Source organism: Nicotiana tomentosiformis, chromosome 8 (genome assembly GCF_000390325.3).
Source record: "Nicotiana tomentosiformis chromosome 8, ASM39032v3, whole genome shotgun sequence".
In the NCBI taxonomy this organism is placed as follows: domain Eukaryota; kingdom Viridiplantae; phylum Streptophyta; class Magnoliopsida; order Solanales; family Solanaceae; genus Nicotiana; species Nicotiana tomentosiformis.
The window spans coordinates 14,769,153-14,789,561 of NC_090819.1; the positions used below are offsets into that span (position 1 = coordinate 14,769,153).

General features: G+C 32.0%; 2 protein-coding genes across 2 annotated transcripts; one reads left to right on the forward strand and one right to left on the reverse strand.

Annotated features, from left to right (window-relative positions):
• Window positions 1-698: 698 nt before the first annotated feature.
• On the reverse strand, window positions 699-1,491 carry LOC138897098 (uncharacterized). The gene is made up of 2 exons (XM_070183054.1): window positions 1,141-1,491; window positions 699-1,049 (listed from the first exon to the last, which is right to left on the reverse strand). The coding sequence occupies exons 1-2, from the start codon at window positions 1,489-1,491 to the stop codon at window positions 699-701; spliced, it is 702 nt and encodes a 233-aa protein (XP_070039155.1).
• A 4,873-nt stretch (window positions 1,492-6,364) lies between these two features.
• On the forward strand, window positions 6,365-10,029 carry LOC104110950 (CBS domain-containing protein CBSX5-like). Its single transcript, XM_009620524.4, has 2 exons — window positions 6,365-6,963; window positions 8,988-10,029. The coding sequence occupies exons 1-2, from the start codon at window positions 6,623-6,625 to the stop codon at window positions 9,823-9,825; spliced, it is 1,179 nt and encodes a 392-aa protein (XP_009618819.1). The 5' UTR covers window positions 6,365-6,622; the 3' UTR covers window positions 9,826-10,029.
• Window positions 10,030-20,409: the final 10,380 nt, after the last annotated feature.

Here is a 20,409-nt window from a genome sequence, read left to right on the forward strand (position 1 = left end):
GTTTTAGCTCCTCAATTCTAGTCCCAAACCTTCTATGAACCCAATCGCTTGTGGGTTCCTTATTAGCCCTTTCATCAGTACGTTGAGCACTTGGAACACTAGAATTAGCCTTAGCTAATTCTTGATCATCTTTAGGAGCTGAAGACTGAATCCCAGATGGAATAGGGTTACCATTATGCTCATTTTCCACCACCTTCTCGACTGCTTCCTTCTTTACACGCTTATGTTCCTCTTGAGTATTGACTTTCTTTTCCTTCTCCTGGCCCTTCTTAGCTTGCTTTTCCCCATGTTCCTTCTTCTTACCATTGCTATGATCCTCACCTTTGCCTTCAGTAATTTGTAGAGTAAGCTGATGAACTTCCTCAATCTCTAGTGCATTAAACTTTTTCTTGGTTGCAACTTCCTCAACTTTGGCCTTCCCTTTACCCTTGTCAGCTTCCTTTCCTTGTTTGTTATCAACAATGTGACCCCTATAATCTCGTTGGTATTTGTTCTTCCTTGCTTGCATCCATTCCTGCTTGGCATGATTAGTAGTAGGCTTACCAACCATCTTTCCACTAGTTAGGACCTTTGTTGAATTTGCAGCAGTCCCAATTGCATCAGAACTCATCACAACTGCCTTCTCCTTGCTTTGTTCCTCAACACCTTTTTCAAATCTCTGGTGTAATTCAGGATGAATTACCTAGCATTCTACCTCATTATGCCCCTGTTTTTTTGCAAGGTTTGCAATATTTTGGCATATAATCATACTTAATCCTGATCCACTTGAACTTTTCTGGTCCAGATTCATCAGCTTCTTCCACAATCTTAATACGATGAGGGAACTTACTTAATAAGTTAACTTCCACCTTCACCTTAGCACAACTAGGTCTAGTCCCATTTTGAGTGGCTAGGTCTACATGTAATGGATTACCAACTGCACGAGTTAAGGAAAATACACATTCCTTCCTAAAGAAATTAGGAGGCAGTTCTGGAAAGCTAATCCAAGCAATGGCAATGGGAGTCTCTTCATTAGGTGTCCACCATGGGTTCCATTTTGAACAATGCATCTACCACATATCTAACTGAGCTTTTAAATAAAAAAACTGGCTTTGAAAGAAGAAGAACATAGTCCTCCAATAAAGAAAGCCTAATCAACACATGATTATCTTCAATTAAACCAGCTGAGCAATGGCCTTTAATCTCACATTGAATTGGAATCACTTTACGTAATTCACTAATAACATGCTTCCCATACGAAAATTTTCCAAGAACTGCAAGTAGAAGTCCTTGTTGTACGATAGATTGCTTCACTTCTTGTTTCTTCCACTTCACAACTGGTTCACCGTGAAGGAACTCAACTGGTTTCAATGGTAGCGTAGCGAAGGTTTTCATAGGGGCATTAATGGCAGTAGGTTTTAAAAGTTTTGAGTAATCCATGGATTGGGGATTGTTATTTATTGTCGTAGATGATTGGGCGATGGGCTGCACTGAAGCTTGGCCAGCAGTCATCGCTGGAGGATTGGATGAATTGGGTGTCAAAATCTTTGAGTAATCTAGAGTTTGTGGATTGATAGTTGGTGTTGTTTGTGGTTGGGCGATATTGGGGGAGGGCAGACCAGCCGAAAAAGATGGCTGGTCGCCGACCATCGCGGCCATTGAAGCTCAAACTCATAGCTTTCCGTGATGAACAGTGAAGCGATGCTACTGTTCACTACACTGTAGAAGTGAAACAGTAGCGAAATCACTGTTTGCGCCACTGTTTGGCACTATTAACAATACTGTTTTGCACTGTGGCGGCTGTTCACGCACTATTCACCGCTACAATAACGGCGGAATTTTGAGAGCAAAATTCTGGTTCGAGGTTTTTTTCATTTATACATTAAATGACTAGATACACAATCAAATATTTATAAATATTTAAGAAATTTCTTATCATATACGTACATAGGATCTTGACAAATATATTCCAACTGATTTACCAACCACGAGTTTGACAGAAACACTATTTTGGGTGTGCGAAAATTAAAAAAATAATAATTATATATACATTTCAAAATTCTAATCCATTACTTGCATGTCATGAAATCATATATAGAAGCCATAATGAGAGGAATAATGACTCTCCTTAAAATAATCCATTAGTATGTTAAATGACGTGGAATAAGAAATAGCTTTTGGGTTTAGAAATTATTGATTGAGTTAGAGTTAAATGGGTAAGGTCTGATGGGTCGAGTAGAATAGGTGGGTTGGACATATTTTGGGTGGGTTTAAAATCAACTAATAGTTTAATGCCACGTCATTTAAACTAATATTATTTTTAAACCGGATCTGGGTTGTTAACTATAGGACAGTTGTGAGCCCAAACATTAACGGGGATGTCATATTTAGCTCAATAGGTGAATGAAGGGCAATTTTTGATCAAATCCGAGAGTTTAGGAACAATTCAGGCCCTTTTCCGTTTTTTATTTAACCAAGTATAAGTATGTACAACCGCTAGCTCATTTGGACTCTAGAGTTAGACCAAAGAAATTAATCAAAGAAACAATTCCTTATCTATCCACAACTTTTATCCTTACTATCTCTACATGTATTCTATCCATAGCTAGACAGAAAAGTTGTTTATTCTTTTTAAATCCTTGTGCTATTTGGATTCATTTTGCCCTCGGAGGTAAAATTCTAGTACAATATCTTTAATCCTCTGAGTGCTTGATATCATCTTTCCTTAAAATCTTCGTTGGCTTCTCTCAGCCCAGATATGGTAAACCATAACTACAAACAGAAAGCCTAGTATGTGAGCTCGAACTCTGCATGTATAATTTTTCGTTAGCCATTCAATCTTCTCATTCCAGCTTTCAATTTGGTGTCTTTCTCCCATCCATTGTAGCAATGACGATATAGTTCTGGAGTAATCACATTCAAACAGCAGATGTTCCGTTGTCTCCTCATTATTCTTCCCAAATAGCACACAATCACTTGATATTGACAACCCTCACTTCCTTAGTCGATCCACTGTGGCTAACCTTCGATGCAGAGCCAACCAAAGAATGAACTGATGTCTTGGTAATACTTTTGATCCGACAATAATTCTTTTCCAAGGACGCTTTGGGTATTGATGCATTGATGCAACATACAACTTCTTAATACTGAACTTCCCATGCAGATAGTATTTGTTCAGATCAGAAGAAGGGTCCTTTTGGAGTAATCATTCCCTAGTATCAAATATTTTTCTAACTAGCCAACAAGCCTGCTTTGGAGTGTTCATAGTCATACAATTCTGCTCTTTGATGTAGAAGCTGCGGATCCATTGAATCTACAAAGTATCTTTTTTTTCATTGACGGCCCATAGCAGCTTACATAATGCAGCTTTGTTCCATGAGTATATATCAATAACTTTTGGTCCTCCAGCTGATAGTGGCATACAAATCTTATCCCAAGCTATAAGTGCTCTCCTAGATGTGTCACTGCTCCCAGTCCATAGGAATGTTCTGCAAGCAGTAACAATTAGCTTAGTTATCTTCTTTGGCAATAAGAACACATACGCCCAATATGCATGCATTTCAAATATTACACTCTTGATCAACTGTAGTCGACCACTATATGAGAGAAATCCGGCAGTCCAACAGCTGAGTCGTGCAATATCCTTTCAATAAATGGCATGCATTGCTAGACAGATAGTTTCTTAGAGGACAAGAGAACTCCAAGGTACTTGAATGGCAGCTCCCCTAGTGTGAATTACATTTCAGCTAGAATCAGCTCTTTGAACTCCCCAGGGACCCAGCAGTATACAAAGCACTCTTTTTCATATTTGCTTTAAGACCTGATACCTCAGAGAAATGACGAAATATTTCCAGAAGCAAGCATATGGAGATCTTGTCTGCACTGCAACACAAAATCAAGTCATCAACAAAACATATACTCCCTCCGTTTCAATTTATGTGCCTTTTTAGTTCGTGCCAAAAGAATGACCTCTTTCCTTATTTAGAAATAATTTACTTTTATGTATTGATTTATAACCACACAAAATATATGTGCCTCATTTTACACCACAAGTTCAAAAGTCTTCTCTCTTTTCTTAAACTTCGTATCTAGTCAAATGGGTTCACATAAATTGAAACGGAGGGAGTATGAGTTATGTTTTTTTCTGGAGCACCTTGGGTGGTAGTTGAAGTCCGGATATACTTTAATGTCTTCAATAATTTATTGAGGTACTCCATCACCAATACAAATGGGTAAGGAGACATTGGGTCTCCCTGCCTTAACCCCTTCTTAGCTTGAAATTTGATAGTCAGTCCTCCATTCAATAGTAAAAAATAGCTGACAATCGTTATACACTCCATCACTATCTGAACAAACTTCATAGGCATTCCAAATTCCAGTAAGATCATTTTGAGGAATGGCCATTCAACTGAGTCATGTGCTTTGCTTATGTCCACCTTGATTAAGCACCTCGGGGAGACCCCTTTTTGAGTATATCCTTTGACCACTTGCAATGATGACATTGTCCAATATATTCTTGCCTTCAATGAAAGCTAGCTAAGAGCAACTCCAACCTTGTCCCCAAAATGGGGATTTTCCCATTTTTGGGGACAAAAATAGGAAAATTTTACTCCAACCCTCCCCCATTTTTGTCCCCAAAATGGGGAGTGAATAGTGTCTCCCCAAATTTGGGGACACACTATTCATCTCCCCATTTACTATTTTTCATTAAAATATTATTATTTTTATTATTTAATCTTTTAATTTATCTTTTTATATATACTTAATTATGTTTATATAATATATTTACCTAATTAATTTTTCATCTTAACTTTGACGTATAATTTTAAAAAATTAATTATCGTGCATCTATTTTTTTTTTATGTAAAATTGGTGGTTAATTTTATTATGAGTTATAATTGTATGAAAAAGATATAACCATCACAAAAAATGAAAGGTGCAAATATAAAATATTTGATATTGCTCCATGATATAATGACTACATGTATTATACTGCACAATATGATAATCGAGAATGAGCATGATCTTAATGCACCAATTCAAGATGATTTGGAAGGTCCACATCCAACAGTAAAAATGGCAGTAGATGAAAATCAACGATTTCAAGAATTTTTAGCTCGACATAGAAGAATTAAGGACAAAGATGCTCATTTTGTACTTCGTAATGCATTAATAGATCATTCATGAGAGAATACTAGAGGTTGAAGTTGAATATTTATATAGTATTTCGAATGAATTTTATTGTTATGTAATATGTATTTAATTAATCTTGTATCGCAATGATTTCACTTTTATTTGAATTATTAGTTAATCTATAATAATTGCTTACAAATTATATTATTTAAAATTTTATGGAATTGTTTTAATGAAAATTATAAATTAATGAAAATAAAAGATGGAATTTGTTTAATGAAAATTAAAAAATAAAATTGAAATGAAAGATAATAATAAATATAGAAGAGAGAGAAGAATATAAAAAAAAATATTCTCTTTTGGGGAAAAAAATGGGGAAATGGTTGGAGTAAGTTGTCCCAAAATGGAAAAATACCAAAATGGGGGTAAAGGTTCGAGATGCCCCAAGAAGGTCCAACAATGTAGTCCACAACAATTTTTAATTTTGCTGTTATGATCTTTGCAATGAGTTTATAAAGGGTAGAACAACATGCTATAGGTCAAAATTCAACATCACTTTTCACATATATAGTTTACTAACTAAAATTTAATGATAGTAAATCCAAACATTTGAAATCATGACTCTGCAAGCAGGCCAGTCAAAAATAATTATATTTGTTAGTCAAATATATAAAAATTATGTACTGATTATGTTTATAATAAATATATTATATATTAATATATATATATAAAAAAATATATATATTATCAGCTATTATTTTTGCGAGCGTACTTTTCCCTAAACAAACTATTTAGGGTATGTTTAGTAATACAAAAAACATTTCTAAAATTCTGGTATTTAATTGCTCCACCAAAATCTCCATTCTCAACGTTATGTCATTATTTTAACTATCACTTAAATATTATTATTATTATTATTATTATTATTATTATTATTATTTAATACTCAGAATACTATCAGGTTATTTCTGAAAATGTCCAACTAATTACCGAAAAATAATTTCCAAGAAAATATTTTTCAAAAATAGGAGTAAGACGTTTTCTGAAATATTTTTTAAAAAATAACTTGTGTTGTATCAAACACACCATAGACATGTTGTAGATAATTTTTTTGAAATATTAATTAAAAAACATTTACAAATTTCTGAGTCCACAAGCCAAATATCATACTACTAAAAGAAAAGAAAAAAGGGAGAAAAAGAAAAATGTGTGGAGAATAGGTATAAGAAAAAATGGATCACCACTCAACAGTAATTACCATTAATCAAATCACCAGTATAAACATCAGGAATTTTTTACTCTAATCTTCTTCCCTATTCGTCATTTCTAAAAATCACCACCGGGGTCTTCCGTGTACGGCGGTCCCGGAAAATTTTTCCGTTATCCCTCTGCTATCTCCTTCTATCTTCGTATCGTTATAAAATTAACCGCATTATATAATATTCTTCTTTATCTTCTTCGAATACTATTTTAAAAAAAATTCAAATCCGTTTGATTTTCTCGTCATTGCATGGCGGTTAATTTTCTGAACCGGAATGTGTCAGATTTGTGCGTAGGGAAACCGGCGTTAAGGCCATTACCGGCGGCATCCACCGTAGCGGAGGCGTTAGCGGTGTTGAAAAAGTCCGGCGAGGCTCACGTGAGCGTGTGGAGCTGTGACCATTCGAAGAAGGTTCTAGACGGTCGTAATTGTGAGTGCCATTGTGTTGGGAAGATTTGTATGGTTGATGTGATTTGCTATTTTTGTAAAAACGTGAAATTGGATAATCCTTCCAAGGCTCTTGAGGCACCTGTTTCCCAGATTTTGCCGAAAGGGCATTATGTTGTGAGGCATTTGGCGCCCAATTCAAGGTATTGCGATATTTTTCCCTTTGAATTTCGATAGTATTATTATTAGCTAGCGTTTTGCCATTCTCAAATTTGTTCTGAAAAATTTAATTTTGGTGAAGTTTGGATTGAAAATGAAAATGTGTTTGGACATCAATTTTCAAAACATATTTTTCAAATTTATTTTGGAAAAACATGAAACATGACTTATACCCACAAGTTCTAAAAACTATCACAAATATCCAACAATACCATTATTAATAACATTCATTATATTATTGCAAACCATAATCCTGAACATAAATAAATTTGATACAAAATTATCATTTTTATAATGAACTACATGATACACTATCAGGTGATCGAGAAAACGAAGCAACATTATTACAAAATAATAAATGGTGGGCTATTTTATAAAATACAAAAGTTTGGGACAATTTTTAAAAAATATAATAGTGGTATTTTGGCTTTGGGATTTGGGATTTGAAATTTTGCCAAAATGTAGGAAAAATTTATGGTCAAACATGTGTTTGCCAAATAAAATTCAAATTCATTTTGACAAAATCTATGGCCAAACGGGTCCTTAGTTACTATGGCAATTTAGGAACCCAAGATTTGAAAATGGTGTTGGAATCTAATCCATACAACGCATTAAAATTCAAGTTGTGCCCCATAAATCCACCAATGCAATTGACTAAGATTTGAACCTCAAGGTACCAATCAAAATATATACCTATTATTTAAGATAATATACACAAATATGCATACTTTTTTCTGAAGTTATGGGGGGACGGCAATCCCTTACCCAAAGGGTAGGTCCTCCTCCCGGCAGGAGATCGATCAAATATAACGGATCATTTAGTCAGTACTTCCATTATATTACGGTATTTTACTGGATATGAAATCTAAAACACAGGATATATTCAAGTTCATTTTTTATTCAAATTGTGATTGATTATAGGACATCATTTACTCAGTACTTTCTTTATATTATGGTATTTGACTAGATATGAAATGTAACACATGAGATCTTTATAAGGTTATTTTTTTATTCAATTTTTAATCATTTACTTAGTATTTTCTTTTTTATTTATTAAGCATTAGGAATAGTAGGAGAAGATATCAATATATGGTTGAAACTTGAGGGTTTGCTCCTTATGACGCCAGTTCTAGCATTTTGGAACGAATATTCTTCATATTCTATATGTATTTATTTGTCTTGCAAATAACTAAGAATATCACATCTATTATATGGTTCCTAGGGAGATGTACAAATATAGGTGGCATTTGGGTAATGGTCATGATATTGATGAATGAACATATGATTTAATGTGGCATTCTTAATCTGGGGAAAGAACACATAAAAGTTTCAACTTTAGATGGGAGGAAGAAGGTACCACATTTTCAGCTTACCAGGATTGAGGCGCAATGTCCGAGGGATGGTGGAAAAAGGAGTTGTATGAATGTTTGTTTACATAAAATTTGTTGATAATTCTGCTAAAAAGAACCTTTTTGTGTACATTTCAAATAGGCAACAATAACAACTAATTCCCAATCCCAAATTAGTTGGGGTCGAGTATATGAATCTTATTGTGCTCAATCCTAAACTATTTGTCGTAGGATAGATGAATTCATTGTCATCCTGCTCTATTCTGAACATTTATTTTTTCATCGAAATCCAACCCATTTCAATAAGTTTTTTTCTTTCTCATCAGTTACAAAAAAAGTCTGTTGGTGCTTCAACATAATCTTTACTTGTCCCTTTTCAAATATTTAACTCTACTTGTTCACTAGATCTAGCGTCAAGTACGTTATAATCTGTTTGGTAGTCTTTCATTTTTAGGAATTTCCTTTTGTGCTTTATATGTATCGTTTTCGTGAACGACTTTTGGAGCTTTGAGAGGTCTGCAACACATTGTTTAGGCTTGCCATGTCTCTGTAGGCTCATTCTTCATCTAATTGATGCTTCGCTGGACATCTTATTCTGTTTACTTTTGTTGTTTCATGTTATTTGTTTTCTTTTGATATTATTTTTCTTGTTTGTTCAGCTTACTGGAAGCAATAGATTACATTCTGGAAGGCACACAGAACCTGGTTATACCAATCCAAAAGTACATGAGCACAAATACTAGGAAAACGCTGAGCAAATCTTCCTCTCTGAGTTGCAAACATCACGACGGAGTTGAATACTGCTGGCTAACGCAAGAAGACATTGTCCGCTTCCTTCTGAATTCTGTTGGTGTCTTCTCCCCTATGCCCACATTTTCAATTGAACCGCTCAACATCATAGATAATAACGTCATGACTGTATGTTACCATGATCCTGCGATCTCTGCCTTAGATTCCCTTGCTCTTGCACACGTTGAGCAAACTTCAGTGGCTGTTATTGATGATCACAACAAATTAATTGGTGAAATCTCCCCCTTCACTCTTGCATACTGCGATGAAATGGCTGCAGCAGCAATCATGACCCTTTCAGCCGGTGATCTGATGGCTTACATTGACTGTGGCGGTCCTCCAGAGGACTTGATTGAGCTTGTGAAGACGAGGCTGCAAGAGAAAAAACTTGGCGCAGTATTGGAATTAATGGATGAAGAGTTCTCATTGTTTTCGTCATCATCCTCAGCTTCAAGTTGTTCTTCTGATGACGAGTTAGGGGTTTGCAGAAACAATGGTTCAGGACGATATTCATCAGCAAGAAGAGCGGAGGCAATCACGTGTTATCCAAGCAGTTCGTTGGTGGCTGTGATGATTCAAGCACTTGCACATCGCGCAAGTTCCGTTTGGGTCATGGATGAGGATAACACTTTGATTGGTTGTGTAACATTTAAAGGAATTCTGAAAGTTTTCAGGAGTCTTGCTAATGCGAGGCCTGCAACCAGATAAGGAGAATTCAGTGAAGTCGATAACACAATATGCACAAAATTGTGTCAAAGTTCTTTCAAATGGCTGGGGGACTTTTTCGGTGGTGATTGAAACACGTCGAGTTGGAGAATGTAGTTAGTTTTGGAACTTAATCTTTGTATATGTTGTTTTATAATGTTCGTTATGTCTATTAATTATTTTCATAGTGAAAGTTTAATCCTAAAATTATGGCTTTGCAATGGAGCATCATCTCCACAGTACAATGGATCTATTAAAAAACAAAAAACCTGTCTTATATATGGAGTAAAAACTTACTTACACAGAGTGTTTACACGAAACTAACGAATGTAAGACATATGTCTTTTATATACATATTTAACAATTAATCATAGTTAAGTGATAGAGACGTATTCAGGATTTGAATCTTATGAGTTCGAAATTCTAACTCATTTAAGTTATCGGGTTCTAAATTAATAATTTATATATTTTCAGTGAATTTCTTAATAAAATATAGAGTTTGGACCAAAGTTATTGGGTTCGGCCAAACTCGCAAGTTCTATGTTAGCTCCGCCCTTGTTAAGTGATATACATTTTCATTTTTATTTGTTAACTTTTAAGGTTAATTATTAAGTTAAGTGTAAACAACCAGTGTGAATAAGTATTTACTCTATTATCATAACAAAAATAAGCTGTTATCATTAGCAACTTTCAGGTAGAGACAACTACTAAATATCTTTAACAAACCTAAAAGCTGGATTGATAAGGTTACCCTTTTCCTATCAGTATTAAATAACCCTTTGGAGTATAAAATTGACTAATTAATTGGAGTGGGTAGGAACAAACACTTTTACCATTGAAACAAAATAGCTTGATTTTATCATATAATTCTTTGAATATCATGTGTATAGAGCTTCAAATAATTCTTAACCAGTGGTGGATGTAGTTTATTAGTTACGGATTTAACTGAACTCGGTATTTTCAATACGGAACGTGAATAGATATGCAAAAAATTACAAAATTTTAACAATTATGATATTTTGAACCTATTATGTCAAAAGTACAATAAGTTCAATACAAAAACTTCAAAGGTTTGAACCCATCAACTTTAAATTCTCGCCTGCTCCTACCTATAATGATGTTTGGTTGAAATAAAACACATTTTCAAGAAAGTTATAATCTGGATCTAATAGCTGTGATTTGATATTACTGCTGTGAGACTATGACACCATTATTATGATATTATAACCACTATGATATTTTCCTAGTACATTATATTTTATCATCTCTACCAACCATTGGCCCCATGTTTTTGTTTTGGATTTCCAGTCCTTCAAAAGGTTTTTGTAAGTTGTACGTTATAAGACAATATCTTAAAAGGAAAATTCTTATCAATCTCTAGATCTGATGTGCAAACTGATGGATTATAATATGCAGTGGAATCAATCAAATATCTACTCACATGTAAATTAAAAACTAGCATATACGAGGTTTGCACGAGTTACCTCTTGAAACATAAAAAAATCGTTTATCCTGTAAGCCTCTAGTTCCACAGCAACTCAATGAAATCTCCTCTACCAAAACGACCATGATCTCCAGTAAACGACCACCCTACATTTCTTTTAACCCTGAAATGTAGGGTCAAGTAAAGAAGAACCAGTAATATAAAGACACGTGGCAAAGGTGGGGTTGAAAAATTAATTCTTATTATTTAAAAACCAGAAAATAGAATCGTTAGTAGACAATGACATAAATAGGCCAAAAGTATAACGTCAGTGTCATGAATAGACCAAAAGTATAACGTTAGTGGCACGAATAGGTCGACCTTTTAACGGATGGCATAGATATGCCACTTATGTTAGTTGAGTGGCATGAATAAGCCAAAAGTATAACGTTAGTGGCATGAATACGCCGACCTTTTAAGGAATGGCATAGATAGATTATTTATGTTAGTTGAGTGGCATTTTTAGGCATTTTCCGTTAAGTTTATATCGTATATAGTAATCGGGTAAAGATTTTTTACACAATTTGTTTTTTTTAACCTGTTATAGAAGTTAAGAAGGTTAACTTTTTTTTTTCTAGGTTAACAGCAATACTAATCATAAAGGTTTATTGTCAATTGTGTAAATATTTTTTATATTTTCAGTGAATAAAACTTAAATACGATTGTTCATTAGCTTTTTCAGTACTAGGATTTGAGAGGAGTGTGGTTGTCCCTAAATAAGGAGCAAATCAGTTTTTAATCCTCGGTTCTTCCTTAAACAGAAACAAGTCGGTGTACAAGATATTTGTATTCACACTGGGTTCGAAAAAGTACTACAGTTAAATAGAAGCGGCCGGAGGTCAAGGTTGGTACTTGGTAAAGCCATTGCCTTTGCCCTAGATACTTAAGGCCCCAAAAAATATTATAATCTATTATTGTATACATTTTTTATAATTATTATTAAAAAGATATTTTAAAGTTTAACATTTTTTAGTTTGATTGAGGTTGTATAGACGAGTGAATCAATAACAATACTATTTTTTTCTCTCACTGGTTAATATATTCACCTACGTTTTCAATTCTAATTTTTCATCCTCTATGTACTTTTTTTTAATGTTTTCCGATGCTTCATTGTCTCATTTTGACTCAATTTTTCTAAATTAGCTATTTTCTTTTATCATGTTTGATTGATCCATAGATTAAAAGATAAGTTCTTTTATGTCTCATTATTGAATAAAATTATCAAATAAATTTAAGAGGCCTCTTTATATACAGTTTGGCTTTAAGTCACTAATATAGTCAAGCCGCCTCTGCATCCAGGGAATATGATGTAGTCAGCTTACCCTAATGCAAACATTAGTGATTGCTTCTACGGCTCGAACTCAACAACTTTACCATTACATCTTTCTATTTATTATTTTGGGGAAAAAGTAATGGGGTGCAAGTGCAATTATAAATACTTTTGGGGGTCAGAAGTGGCGAGATCCAAGATCTCCATTCCACATCTCAAGTCCAAGAAGATAGATGAATTTCACTATCCAATATGGAGTCATCAAACTCTAAAAAGTTGAGCATTTGCATCACAGAAGTGTAAAAACGAGGCCGCCATATATTTATTTTCAAGAAGTGTTTAAAAAGGGAATTATAAGTTGTCGTTCGAATTTTTCGAAAATATTGATGGTACACATTGGACCTATTTTGGAGGATTCGATACGAATGCGACAGCTATTTTGGAGAATTCGCGTAATGTGAAATATAAGTGATGCTTCATTGCAATTAGTGTTGGAATCGAAATATGTTGGAATCGAAATAACTTAGCATTATGTGGAACCTAACAATATGACAATAAATAATTAAGCATGATTTGATCAATTGGCTTACATTCATAATAAATAATTAATATATATATATATATATATATATATATATATATATATATATATATATATATATATATATATATATATATATACCTTCTTGAATGCAGCTAACATCTGCTCCACTATCAATCATGGCAATGTTTGTAATTGAGAAACTATTATCAATGAGAATAGTACATTTGATGTACCATTTATGAGCAGTAATAATTTGCATCATTCCTAAAAACATATCATGTTTAGGATTAAAATTAATAGGTTTTTCTTCAATATCATTTTCAAAAATACCTTTGTTTTTATCATTAGATTTCTCAGCTGGAGAATTGATTTTCTCAATCTGAGTAATCCTATGATCACAAATCATTTGATTTTGTTTAAGAGATTTGATCTCTCGTTTTAAGTTATCAACTTCAATTTTTAAATCATCGAAAGAAGAATCTCTTGCTGGAGTTGCATTTTTGTTTAACAAACGGTTATTAACCTCTAGTAAGGAATAAGGCGGGGAATATTCAAATTCTTTTTCAAAAGGTTTTGCAAAACCAGAACTTGAATTAGAACTTGAACTAGCAGCCAAATTAATAATTTTTTCACGAAGTTTTTCATCATTAACTTCTTTTAAAAGTTCTATTACATTATCAGAAGTAATAGTTTTCATGTTTAGGTCTTGAAACTGTGATTGTAATTTATAAAATTCATCATCACAAGTACATGTATCACCTTTGCAAGTTGTACAAGTATTATCAATATTTTTATCACTATCAGATAAATCAAGCAAATCAATTTCAGCTTCGGATTCTGATTCAGAATAATAATCAGATTCCGATCCAGAAGTATATAACAAACTATAAACCTTATCACATAGTTCATCTTCTAGTCCTAAGGTTTTCAGCTTTTGAAGCTTACAATTTGGAGCTATATGGCCAAATTTACCACACTTATAACACTTAATGTCAGCAAGATCTCGCTTAGACCTATTTTTGGTAAATCTAGTAGACTTGCGATGTGCTTTCTTGGCTTCTCGTTCTTCTTTGGATCTATATCTAGATCTCTTTTTCCTATAAGGACTGTCTTGGTTGGGGTATCTATGATACTTATGTTTCTTTTTCCTATGAGTAGAAGTCTCGGGTAAACCGAACTGGGCGCAAAAGTCCCCTAACTGGTTTCTTTCTTTAAGCTTATCCATCTTAAGTTGTCTGGACAATCTTAATTCATTGCACAGGTTTAATCCTTCCTGTGTGCAAATTCCTATTAATTTACCATAGGTATAGTCTGCATAAGGAATTTCTCCATAACTACCTCTTAAAACCTTTCTAACTCTTTCGGCAAATAAAGAGGGAAGGCCATCTATGAACTTAGCTTTCCAATGTTCAAACTTATTTTCTGGTAGTTCCATCACTCTACTCATAAAGGTGTCTTTATACCACCTAAACTCACTTAAAGTCTTACATCTAAGGCTATTAAGGAGAGTACGAACAGTTTCATTTTGGTTGGTAAATCTACCATTGAAGTGTTCTAATATAGTAAGAATAAGGGTATAAACGGCATCTTCTCTATTTGCCACTAGGGCCATGCCTAAGTTATCAAGTCCTTCGTCAACGGCTTTAGCGTTAATAACCATTGCCCTTTCGTCGACAGACAAATAATTGTCCCACCAGCCACGAAGTTGGCCAGTAAAACCTGCAACAATCATTCTGCAAATATTCCTATCTGTATTTTTTACACTTTTACAGATAGTTGCATACATAAGCATTCTATGTACTAGAATAGTTAACTGCCTATCAGTCAAACCATCAAGATTCCATTCGTAAATTTCGGAACCACTGTAAGACGTATTAGTCTGATTCCAATCACGTTCCTCTATTAAAACATCTTGAGGAGTAGGACGATTGTAATAATAAGTCTGCATTCTAGGTTTATCAGCATATCTGCTATCTGCAAACTTACTATTCTTTTTGGGGTAACTTCTGAGTTTATTAAACTCTGACAAAACATCCTTTTTATAGTCAAAAGTAGAATCTAATTTATCAGCAAAATCATTTGATAAATCAATGGGTTTGATATTCAAACCGGATAACTTTTTATCAAGAAGTTCTTCTAAGTCTCCAAAAGATTTAAATTTAAAATCCTGAATATCAGGAGGTCTTTGAATATGAGTAACAACAATCTGAGGTTCTGATTTGCTTCCTGAAGAAGAGGCAATATCAGTCAAAGTCTTTTTCGTATTCATCTCCTTAATCAAGACTGTTAAATCATCAAGTTTTTTATTAAGAAAACTAACGTTTTCACCCAAAACTTTAACATATAAACTCAAATAATTATTTTGAGAAATTAATTTATTAATTTCTGCGATGCTGACTGCAGCAACATCTTCATCAATAAATTTTTGAAATGCAGTAAAAGTAATACCTGTATTATTAGGTAAAACAAAAGATGATTGAGGAGGGTAAATGGCTTTAGTAATATTGCCACTCCCGTCTTTATAAGATCTTTCCAAAACTTTTATAAAAAGTGGTAAATATGTGGTTATAAACCAAGGAACAAAATACATAATTTGATTATGTAAAGCACAAGTTTCATAAAACTCTTGTGAAATATTGTTTAAATCTTCCTTACTATAAGTATCAAAAAACCAAGTTTTAAACTGGTTCCATTTATCAGTAAAAAATTCTTTTTGAATATAACCTCTAGCTTGTGACCCTGGACTAAAATCAATTTGGTGTGGAATCATTAAGAATCATTGGGGTCAAAATCCATTTCGGACGCAGAAGGAATATCCTTATCAGAAATATTATCACTATCCTGAACAATATTTGTTTTGGGGTTAATCTTAACCCTTTCAACAGGTTTATCACCTACTTTAGTAGAAATTGTGTCTAAGTAAGATATGTAAGAGAAATATTTTATACAAATACTTTTATAATTAAAAAATATTTTTTAAGAAAGTGCGCAAAATATAAACCAGGAGATGTAGAAGTTAACTAAGTGGATTTTGAACACAATGATGGTAGCTTTCTAAAAGAACCATCTAAATACAAATTATGTTTTCAAATAATTTCCATATTTTTTGCTAATTTTCTCTAAATAAGTAAAAACAACTTTTACTATTGACCAAACGCCACAATGTTTTTCAAAAAGAATTAACCTAAATAGTCTTCTTCCAAATTGTTTAAATTTAAAATAGCTGATAAAAGTATAACATATAAATAATTCAGGTAAAATATATGTATAATTATATATAATCAGTGTATAATTTATGTACACCAACTAGAAAAAAATAATGAATATGGTTGGCTATTTGGATAAAGATGAGGGAAACGCAAGAAACTATTTGTCAATAAAACTATAGACGGCATAGAGTACCGAAAAGGCCTAAAGATGCTCTTTTTCAAAAAAGAATTAAACCAAATAGTCGCTCATCCAACAATTTAAACTAAAAATAACCAGCAAATATATATATATATATATATATATATATATATATATATATATATATATATATATAATATTTATGTATAATCTATTTATACCAGCTAAAAAAATATACAACAAATTTAATCAGCTATTTGTGTAAAGATTCCTTCTTTATTCTCCTATTACATCATATCATATCTAATTATCTATTATCAAGAAGGGAGAAAGGGAATCATATCACGTTCCAAAAATGATCAAACATTTCCAAATAATTGCAAACCTAGTCCTTTTGTTTGGCTGGAGAATGTAATGATCAGATCAATTAATTACTGCAATTAGCAACGATAACAGAATAAGTGCAACTAATTGAAGGCAGAGTCCAAGAATATTCTGTGGTTTAGATCTTTAGAGTAAGTCTGTAATTACATTAAATGTGAAAAGAGAAATTATTTTAATTACTTGTAATATTAAGATCACCGATATAATTTTTTTCTCTTTGCTGCCTTCAATTTGGTAATGTACATTTGAAATTATTCAAAATGTTTTCTAAATTGAAAAATGAAGAAATATATAACTTATTATTTATCTATGATTCTACGGAATAAATTAAAATATTTCTTCATTCGTTTTAAAGAGAATGACACCATTTCCTTATTAGCATGTTTAATAAGAATGACATATTTTTATATTTAAAAATAATTAAACTTGAAATTCCGTTTAACAATTAACGAGAATTTTTTGTACCTACACAAATATTATGGCATGTTTAAGATCATAAAATTTTAAAGTCTTATAACACATAAAAGTTAATAGACATTTAAAAGCACATGTTTTAAAAAAGTTCATTTAAAAAAAAAAATTGCTTCTTTTTCATCTTTCTTTGGGATGAGGGTCTACCGGAAACAATCTCTCTATCTTCACAAGGTAGGGATAAGCTTTGCGTATATATTACTTTCCCCAGACTGCACCTTATGGGTTTGCACTAGGATTGTTGTTGTTGTTATTATTATTATTTTTAAATTTTTGTACTCAAATTAGAGCATATAAATTGAATCGAAAAGAATACATCTAATTGGATTTTTCTATTATTTGGAAATTAAAAAAAGAATAATATATTCTTATGAGATTTATAGCCTGTTTGGCCGAGCTTTCTTTCTTCGACCAAAAGTACTTTTTTCGAAAGTTAAGGTATTTGATCAGGTTTTTAGAAGGAAAAAAAAAATATTTTTGAGTAGAAACACAAGCAGTTTTTGAGAAGCTAAAAAATTAGTTTCTCTTCTAAAGTACTTTTTAAAAAAGTATTTTTCATTAAAATATACTTAGAAGTACGTTTTACAAGTTTGGTCAATCATTAATTATTGTTCGAACTTCTTAAATTTATTATCAAATACCAACTACTTCTCATAAAAAATACCTTTTTATAAAGAACGTTTGAGAAAATAAATATTTTTTAAAATGAATTAATTTAAAAATTTAGCCAAACATGTTATTAAATTGAGCTGCTACATGAAAGAAAAGAAAGAAAAAAGGAGAATAGAGGGGAGATAACTAAAGGAAGGTGAGCGGTAGCCATCATAGGTGCGTGGCGCTAAAGTACCGAAAGTAGAGAGAAAAGTGGCATACATTAAAAGAAATAAATAAAAAAGAACAAAAATAGATAAACAAAAAGAGAAGCGGAAAATGGAGAGATGTAAAAGAGCGGAAGAAAGACGGCAGACGAAAAGACTTAAAATTCAGTGCACATTTTTTATTTAATTTAGTATACTAAGAGTCCGTTTGGACATAAGAAAATTTTTAATTTTTTCGAAATTTTTTTACTTTTTTTTTAAATCAGTGTTTGACCATAAATTTTTAAATTTTTCACTTGAAGATGGATTTTGGAATTTTTCGAAAATTTAAAAAATTCCAAAAAGCTGTTTTTCAAAATTTTCACTCAGATTACTCACAAAACTTCAAAAATAACCCAAAAATATATTTATGTTCAAACACAATTCTAGTTTCAAATATCATTTTCACTTGAAAAATAATTTTACTTTTTTTTTCCAGAATTTTACAATTCTTATGTCCAAACGCCCACTAAGTACTACTCCTTCCGTTCACTTTTACTTTGCAGGTATACTAAAAATAGATTTTCATTTTTACTTATCACTTTACGCATACCAAGAGAAGACAATTTTTTTTCTTCATATTTTACCCTTAATTCATTAACCAATATTTCTTGAATAAATAATGATCAATTATAACTTTCCAATGCTCAATACTGGAATTCACACAGAACTCTTCATTATCACCCTTCCTTAAAAACTAAAGTCATCTTTTATTCTCTTGTTTTATGAAGTATTTTTTTTCCCGAAGTTATTTGGGAATTTAGGTTCAATTATTGAGTATCAATTAATAGGGTTATTGTGATAAAATTATCATGTCAATCATTGTTTCTTAAGAGACGTGAAAAGTCAAAATGTGCCAAGTAAAAGTGAACAGAGAAAGTATAATAATACTATTAGTTATGTTGGAGTCAGTTTGTGTACATAAGTGCAAGTTGGTAATTTTATATTGTCTATCAAGATTTTAAAAAGATATACTTACATAAGTATTGTTCTAATATTTAAATTTGAAATTTCTAAATAGTTACTCTTGTACAATAAATAATAGGCCATTACCTTAGAGATGTAATAGACATCAAATTCGGCGTATGTTATTTACTTCTTATTTTAAATGTCAATTATCCATAATAAAGAAAAAAATGTATGTCAGTGTTAAATAAATTAGAATCATTTATAAAAAACTCAATTTATTCGTTCAATATCTAAAAAATTTATAGTAATAGTTAAGATTATTTTATTTTTACAATTAATTAGTGCGAATAGTTACAAGTTTCAACTTGCCAAAGCTACTCAAGTCAAAATCTTCTTCTCACAGTAGTTTAAAATTAAATACAACGTACTTTTAAGTTTTTATTTAATAGAATAAATTAGGCATGCCAATTTTTTTTGTTAAACACAAAGTACTCTTAAGCTTTTCATAAAAGAAATTAGGCCATACCCAATCTCCTTGTTTGTGGCACCATATCTTGTTTACACCTAAAAGTGTGAGCTTTTAAAAAGCATATCACCTCAACGTAACTATTAATCAATTTGAATTAGTATCAAATATAAACATTTTTATTATCAATTGTGTTTGTAAAGTTTATTCTCATTTTACTTCTGAATTGTCTTATTACTTTCTCCCTATCAGTTAATGTGACACAATTTTTTTAATGTCTTAAAAAAATACCTTTATATTTTTTAAAAATAAATTTTTTTTTATTTTATTTTATCCTTATTTAGATGTTTTATGACATACAAATATTTATGATTTATTATAAAAAGTAAATTTCAAACTATTTATCTTTGTTAATCTTTCTTGGAGCAACAGTAAAGTTGTTTCCATGTGATCTATTACGAGTTCGAACCGTGAAATCTGTCATTGATACTTGTATCGGGGTAGACCGCCTACATCACTCTTTTTGGGTGTAACTCTTCCTCGAACTCTACAGGAACGTAGCATATCGTGCACCAAGTTGCCTTTTTTATTTTATTTTAAATCTTCCTACCTGATTAAACACCATAATATTATATAGTATAAGATGTGATGGATGGAGTAGTTTTTCTTTTCCTAAATATAATTGATTATGCTTGAATTATATTACCATTTTACCCATGAAAAACATTCTTATTAGACATTTTAAGCCACTCGCGCGTGTGTGTGTGTGTCATAAGCTCAATACCACGTGTCCCACTGAAAACAACTCCTCCTCCCATTCTCTTTTTCCCCACTAGTATACAACATAGAACTGTT

Bases quoted from the DNA above. Each gene is read 5' to 3' on its own strand.
- LOC138897098 (XM_070183054.1), bottom strand. From the start codon at position 1,491: ATGACTGCTGGCCAAGCTTCAGTGCAGCCCATCGCCCAATCATCTACG. The intron at 1,050-1,140 runs GTGTTGATTAGG...GATATGTGGTAG, and splicing joins GTTTAATTGAAGATAATCAT to ATGCATTGTTCAAAATGGAA.
- LOC104110950 (XM_009620524.4), top strand. From the start codon at position 6,623: ATGGCGGTTAATTTTCTGAACCGGAATGTGTCAGATTTGTGCGTAGGG. The intron at 6,964-8,987 runs GTATTGCGATAT...TTGTTTGTTCAG, and splicing joins CATTTGGCGCCCAATTCAAG to CTTACTGGAAGCAATAGATT.